The sequence below is a fragment of the Colobus angolensis genome, unplaced genomic scaffold (assembly GCF_000951035.1).
Source record: "Colobus angolensis palliatus isolate OR3802 unplaced genomic scaffold, Cang.pa_1.0 Scaffold79, whole genome shotgun sequence".
In the NCBI taxonomy this organism is placed as follows: domain Eukaryota; kingdom Metazoa; phylum Chordata; class Mammalia; order Primates; family Cercopithecidae; genus Colobus; species Colobus angolensis.
This window is the reverse complement of record NW_012121709.1, coordinates 1,254,118-1,261,774: the sequence shown is the minus strand read 5'-3', so window position 1 is coordinate 1,261,774 and position 7,657 is coordinate 1,254,118. Positions and strand designations below refer to the sequence as shown.

The 7,657-nt window shown below is 47.8% G+C and overlaps 1 protein-coding gene across 5 annotated transcripts in view; it reads left to right on the top strand.

The window, feature by feature from the left end:
* RASAL1 (RAS protein activator like 1 (GAP1 like)) overlaps positions 1 to 7,657 on the top strand; it is a 39,144-nt gene that overhangs the window by 11,980 nt on the left and 19,507 nt on the right. For all 5 annotated transcript variants that reach the window (XM_011928678.1, XM_011928680.1, XM_011928681.1 and 2 more), the window contains 3 exons: positions 3,808 to 3,937; positions 6,258 to 6,339; positions 6,442 to 6,573. In XM_011928678.1, coding sequence (XP_011784068.1) covers positions 3,808 to 3,937; positions 6,258 to 6,339; positions 6,442 to 6,573 — 344 coding nt within the window. The remainder of the gene's footprint in view (positions 1 to 3,807; positions 3,938 to 6,257; positions 6,340 to 6,441; positions 6,574 to 7,657) is intronic.

The window sequence follows — 7,657 nt, the reverse complement described above, 5'->3', positions numbered from 1 at the left end:
TTTTTGTAGAGACAAGGTCTCACTATGTTGGCCAGGCTGATCTTGAACTCCTGGCCTCAAGCAATCCTCCTGCCTTGGCACCACAAGTGCCGGGATTATAGGTGTGAGCCACCATGTCTGGCCATTTATTGCATTAAACAAAAAACACATTTAAGTCTTTGATCTATTTGGAATTTACCTAGATATAAGGTATAGTAAGGATAAAACTTTATTACTTTTTGTCTACATGACTATTAATTGTCTCAATACCATTTACTGAATAATGCATTATTTCTCTCAGTGGGAATTAGTTGAAAACCTACTATGTGCTGATCATCATTATAATCCTATTTCATGAGGGTTTACTATATGCCAGGCATGGTGCTAAGCACTTTACATTTACTTCTCAACACGCCAGTGAAGTGTCCACCAAAATGATCTCCAATATACAGAGGCATGGAGAGGGGAGGTGACTTCCTCCTTCTAGAAGGTGCAGAAATTGGAGTCCAACCCAGGTTGTGTCTGCCTCCAAAATCTGTGCTCTTAATCGGCCCACTGAGCTTACCCAGTGTACCTCAAACATCCTCCAGGCACGGTGGCTCACGCCTGTAATCCCAGCACTTTGGGAGGCCGAGCCGGGTGGGTCACGAGGTCAGGAGTTCAAGACCACCCTGGCTAACACGGTGAAATCCCATCTCTACTAAAAATGCAAAAAATTAGCTGGGCATGGTGGCAGGCGCCTGCAGTCCCAGCTACTTGGGAGGCTGAGGCAGGAGAATGGTGTGAACCTGGGAGGTGGAGCTTGCAGTGAGTCAAGATCGTGCTACTGCACTCCAGCCTGGGTGACAGAGCGAGACTCTGTCTCAAAGACAAACAAACAAACAAACAAACATCCTCTCAGGCGAGTGAAATTATATGAGTGAAGTATGAGGTCTGGCTTCCAGGAACTTGTGGACTTGGATAGGAAAACAGAACACATTTCCACAGAACAGGCAGCAAGAAAAGAAGGAATGTGTCCATGTGTCTGCATGCATATGGGTGTTTTTTATTTATTTAAGTGGGACAGAAATGTGGAGGCAACAGTGGAGATAGAGAGATGTGAGATGGGACTTCTACTTTCAGCAGCTGGAGGGACTTAGTCCTCGAAAGTGCTTTCCTGCTACATAACAGTGAGATCCTCGATTAAATAGGATTCCTAATACATTGTTGGACTTGCGGTAACTTTTTTTGTTTGTTTTTTTTTGAGACAGAGTCTCGCTCTGTCACCCATGCTGGAGTACAGTGGCATGATCTCGGATCACTGCAACCTCTGCCTTCCAGGTTCAAGCGATTCTCCTGCCTCAGCTTCCGGAGTGCACCACCACGCCTGGCTAACTTTTTTTGTATTTTCGTAGAGACAGGGTTTTGCCGTGTTGGCCAGGCTGGTCTCAAACTCCTGACGTCAGGTGATCAGCTCGCCTCGGCTTCCCAAAGTTCTGGGATTACAGGTGTGAGCCACCATGCCAGGCCAAACTTCTTTACAGAACGGGAAATCCCTCAGTATTTTTTCCATCTCAAATCATGAAGCTGGGTGGGATGGCTCACGTGTGTAATCCCAGCACTTTGGGAGGCTGAGGCTGGCGGATCGCTTGAGGTCAGGAGTTCGAGATCAGCCTGGCCAACATGGTGAAAACCCTGTCTACTGAAAATACAAAAATTAGACGGGCATGGTGGCAGGTGCCTGTAATCCTTGCTACTCGAGAGGCTGAGACACAAGAATACCTTGAACCTGGGAGGTGGAGTTTGCAGTGAGCTGAGATCGTGCCATTGCACTCCAGCCTGGGTGACAGAGTGAGACTCCATCTCAAATGAAAACAAAAACAAAAACAAAAACCATTAGCTAAAACCTAACAGGGAATGGTAAACAAAAAGCAAGGAAACCATGAAGGATTTCCCTGAAATCAAAGGTCAATATCAATTCTACAGTCAACAAAGAGACTAAAACTTGGACTAGGGGCAAGGTGGATGTTACTCAATATAAGAATTCTCCCTTAGGCTGAGACCCTCAAGGGGTCCCAGAATAACCAACTCCTGCTCCTCTCTAGGGATAAGCATGTTCCTTAGGTTTCCCAGAGTAAGTTCAAACAAACACGACTTCACAATCAAAGATCAGCAAACACACAAGGAAATGAGACACCATGGGCAATAGTCAGCAGAAACAATAATCATCTGATTTAGACCCACAAAGACTTTAGATTCTGTAATCATAATATGCAGGATTTTTAAAAAGAATCAGATTTAAAGAAATAAAAGATGTAATCACAAGAAAGGTTGGCAACAACAGCAATAAATTACAAGTAATTACGCAGGCAGATTTTAAAAAAGAACCAAATAAAACTTTTAGAGGTAAGTGTAATTGTTGAAATAAAAAATGGAGTGGTTGAGTGAAACATCAGATTATTCATAGTTAAAGGGAGACTTAGTGAACTGGAAGAAAGGTCTAGAGAAATTATTCAGAATTTGTTTCAGAGGAAAAGGAGAAAAAGATAAAATAGAAGTTCAGAGACATGGAAAATAACTGTGGAGGTTTAACATTTATTTAATTGGAGTTCGAGAAGGATAGAATTTTAAAAATCACAGACAGGCAAAAATTTTAACAAAAATTGGGAAGAGGAAATAATTTTTAAAAATCAATAATCTAGAATTTTGCAGAACTAAAGGAAGGATATGATTCCATAAATAGAAGAAGCACAATCTCTACTAAGCAGGATTTTAAAAAATCTGTATCTAGACACATTGTGATGAAACTGCAGTGCATCAGAGACATAGTCCTTAGAATTACAATAGATAGAAAAAGCTGGGCACAGTGGCTCCTGCCTGTAATCCCAGAACTTTGGGAGGCCAAGGCAGGCAGACAGCTTGAGTTCAAGAGTTTGAGACCAGCTTGGGTAACATGGCAAAACCTCGCCTCTACAAAAAACACAAAAAATTAGCTGGCTCTGGTAATATACATCTGTAGTCCAAGTTACTGGGGAGGCTGAGGCAGGAGGATCACTTAAGCCTGGGAGGCTGAGGCTGTGTGCTGAGATTGTACCATGGCACTCCAGCCTGGTGATGGAAAGCTAGAAGTCAGTGGAACAATATCTTCAAAGTGTTGAGAGAAATACAGAGAGGGAGAAATGCCCAAGATTTTTTCGAGGGGAGAGTATGCTGGGATTACATGATGAAGTTCTTTCTATACCAGGATGAAGTGTGTGATGGCACATGGCTACGAGCATTGGCCCTAGAACTAACTATACTGCCTGCATTCAAATTCTAGCTCTGCCATTTACTAGCTGTGAGACCATGGACAAAACTCTTCCTCCCTGTGCCTCATTTTCCTCATCTGAAAATGGGGATAATTACAGCACCTATATCAGCAGCCAGGGTCTTAACACATTTTTTAATTTTAATTGAGGCAGGGCATAGTGGCTCATGCCTGTAATTCCAGCACTTTGGAAGGCCAAGGTGGGTGGATCGCTTGATCTCAGGAGTTCGAGACCAGCCTGGGCAACACAGTGAAACCCCATCTTTAAAAAACAACACAAAAATTATCCAGGCATGGTGGTGCACGCCTGAAGTCCCAGCTGGTCGGGAGGGTGAGGCAGGAGAATCGCTTCAGCCCAGGAGGCAGAGGTTGCAGTGAGCCAAGATCGTGCCACTGCACTCCAGCCTGGGCAACAGAACCAGACCCTGTCTCTAATAATAATAATAATAATGAAAATAACATTAATTGAATTTTTAAGTTAACACAATGCCCAGTACATGGTAGGCACTTCATAAACGTTAGTTAGTGCCTGTGCCTTCCAGGGATTGACAGCTGGATTAACTTGAGCCGAGTGGACCCAGATGCAGAAGTGCAGGGTGAGATCTGCCTGTCAGTGCAGATGCTGGAGGATGGGCGGGGCCGCTGCCTTCGCTGCCATGTGCTTCAGGCCAGGTATGCTCAAGGTGGAGGTGGTGTGGAGGGTGGTCTTGGGTCTCCCCTGCTGCCTGGCGTTTGGGGCCTCCTCACTCCTGGCACACTTCTGGGCTGACAGTAAGGTTCCCTGTGTGGACAAACAGTCCAAGCTCACTGGGTTGTAAGTTCCTGGGGGCAAAATCCTGTTGAGTCCCCAGGGACTAGCAGCAACAGACCAGACACTCAGGATGACAGGTGACAGGTGAGTGTGGAGGTGTAGTCATTAAATTGTAACTGACAAATACCCAATTCATACTGGCTTAAGCAAAAGAGCTACGTTATTGGCTTATATGACTGACATGTAGCTTCAAGCATGGCTGGGTTCAGGTGTTCAAATGATGCCATTAGGAATCTCTTCTAGCTCTGCTGGTCTCTGAGTTAGCTTCATTCTTAGGCAACCTCTCCCCAGGTGAGAGGTGGCCCTAGCAGCTCCAGTCTGGCGCCCTGCCAGCTTAGCCACTCCAACAGAAAAAAAACTTCTATTTCCTACCATTTCCAACCAGTGTCCTGGGATGAATTTTTACTGGCTCAGGCTGGGGCGCATGCCTGTCTCTGAATCAATTACATTGAATAATGGGTCAGGCCTGACTGACAAGCCCATTACTGGAGCGGAGGGAGAGATTGGCCCCCACTAAGTCATGTGAGAGGGAGTAGTAAGAAGGAGATAGGTCCTGTCCCAAAGAAAAGTCAGATGCAAGATGGACGCAAGACCAGGAAAACCCACAGGTGCCCCTCTAGGTGCACCAGCTCATGGGACACCCATCTTCCCTCTTGCCTACTTGTCATGGCCATCTCCTTCTCCCTTCCTCAGCTCTCTGTCATTTTGCTCCCTCAAATATCTCCACCCTTCCCCCACTCCTCTCTCATCCTGTTTTTCTGCCTTTTTTTTTTTGAGACGGAGCCTCGCTCTGTTGCCCAGGCTGGAGTGCAGCTGCCGGATCTCAGCTCACTGCAAGCTCCGCCTCCCGGGTTTACACCATTCTCCTGCCTCAGCCCCCTGAGTAGCTGGGACCACAGGCGCCCGCCACCTTGCCCGGCTAGCTTTTTATATTTTTTAGTAGAGATGGGGTTTCACCGTGTTAGCCAGGATGGTCTTGATCTCCTGACCTCATGATCCACCCGTCTCGGCCTCCCAAAGTGCTGGGATTACAGGCTTGAGCCACCGCGCTCGGCCCTGCCTTTTTTTTTTTTTTCACCTTCCCAGCTCTCACTTTTAGGCAAATCCCTGCCCAGGTCGGAGAGGACCTCCAATTTCTAGCTTGCTGTGTGACCATAAAGCCATTCCTTGCCCTCTCTGAGCCTCTCCCACCACCTCCAGATTTTTGCTTCCAGCTTTGGCCACAGCTGGGGCTCCCTAGAGTCTCTTTGAGGGAGAACCAGGGAGGCAGGTGACAGGCTGAGGGACTCAGCAGTGGGCAGAGGCTCACTTGTGCCCATGGCCCCTTCCCCAGCCACAAGGCTGTGCAGGATCCTTGCAGGCATGAGAGGGACTGATTGCTGTCGCTTGGCAACCGGGCCAGCTCCTAGGAAACCAAAGAAGGCTTTGGATGCTGAGCAGGGGTGGGAAGGGATCAGGAGGAAGAAGGAAGCAGCCCCTGGTGTGGGGGTGGGGTGGTGATGTGTTTCTGGGTTTGGGGAACGTCAAGAAGGAGGGATGGAGAAGCTGCCTGGAGTAAGACTTTTGGGTTGTCATGGCAACCAATAGCAAGGAGGTCCTAGACAAGGTGTGGGCATGGGTGTTTGTTGAATGAATAAATGAACCGATCATCTACCACCTGCCAGGTGCTATGCTAGGCCCTTTACACACATCATCCCATCTAACTCTTGGCTCTATGAGGTTGCTCTGTTATTACTCCCATTTTCCAGGTGAGGAAATGAAGACTTAGAGAGGGGAAGTGACTTTCCCTAGTGTCTCCTAGCCAATGAGCACAGAGCAAGGCTTTGAACCTTTGCATCAACTTTCCCATCTGGGGCCTCCAGAGAATCTGAGGCTCTCTCTTCACCTTCCCCGCTGCACTTCTACTTGCTGGGCTTTGTGATGTAGGATATGACCTTTTGGTGCCTCAGTTTCCTCATCTGAAAAATAGGGATATACAAGTGCCTCCTCATAGGGTGGTGACAGGAAGATACTGGGTCTGGACGGGCATGGTTAGGGGTGTCCCCAGCTAGACCGATCCCTACAATGGAACAGTTAATTGCCTTGGAAACAAGTGACATTGGAATGATATACTCTTAACAGCCTTTCCAAGGCCCAACTCGGGTGCCGTGTTCCCTCACTCCTTTCCCCATCTGTTCCTAGGGACCTGGCTCCCAGAGATATCTCTGGCACATCTGACCCATTTGCACGTGTGTTTTGGGGCAACCAGAGCTTGGAGACCTCAGTGAGTGATGGGGAATGAAACCAGGAAGGAGTGGGGCATTTGGTGGTGGGGCAGGGGTCCCCATCAGCTCTCCCACTCACAGACCACTTCCCTCGCCCACAGACCATCAAGAAGACTCGCTTCCCACACTGGGATGAAGTGCTGGAGCTGCGGGAGATGCCAGGTGCCCCGTCCCCATTGCGGGTGGAGCTCTGGGACTGGGACATGGTGGGCAAGAATGACTTCTTGGGCATGGTGAGCCTCACTCCCTGCAACACCCTCCATGGCTCCCCAGTGCCTCCAAGGGGGAAGGGAGATGGGCTGAGCCTCCTGGCTCTCGGAAGGGTGGATGTGCAGCTGCCTCATCAGGTTCCCCTGGTTAGGCAGGAGTGATGCAGTTACGTTGCTCTGTTTTACAGGTGAGGAAACCGAGGCTGTCAAAGGTACAGGAACCTACCCAAGATCACAGGGTGGGACCAAATTCTCATTCTGGGATGAGAGCATGACAGATGACTGTGTACTGGCCCTGTGCGGAGTGTCCCTCCCACAGAGCCTCATTACTTAACCTTCATGGCCACCCTATGAGGCTAGGACTGTTGCTATCCCCATTTTACAGATGGGGACATTGAGGCTCAGAGAGGCTAAGTGGCCTTTTCAAGGTCATATGGCTAAGAAAGGGCAGAGCAAGGATTTGAGTTCAGATCTTTTTGACTCCAGACCTACGACCTTAACTCCTACTCCTAGAAGTCCTGGGCTCAGGTTCTTTCTCTTGGTTTCCCTGTCTTTGGAAACAGCCTGGCAGCTCCTCAGATAGTTAAAGATAGAGTTACTCTATGACCTAGCAATTCTACTCTTAGGTACGTACCCCAAATAAATGAAAACTTATGTTCACTAACATTACTGTTCATAGCAGCATTAGTCATAACAGCCCAAAATGGAAAAAACTCAAGTGTCCATTATAGATGAACAAAATGTGGTCTATCGATACAATGGAATATTATTCAGTCATAAAAAGGAATGAAGTACAGTAAGTCCTCATTTAATGTCATCCATAGGTTTTTGTTTTTTGTTTTTTTTTTGAGACGGAGTCTCGCTCTATTGCCCAGGCTGGAGTGCAGTGGCGTGGTCTCAGCTCACTGCAACCTCCGCCTCCCGGGTTCATGCCATTCTCCTGCCTCAGCCTCCCAAGTAGCTGGGACTATAGGTGCCCACCACCATGCCTGGCTAATTTTTTGTATTTTTAGTAGAGACGGGGTTTCACCGTATTAGCCAGGATGGTCTCGATCTCCTGACCTCGTGATCCGCCCACCTCGGCCTCCCAAAGTGCTGGGATTACAGG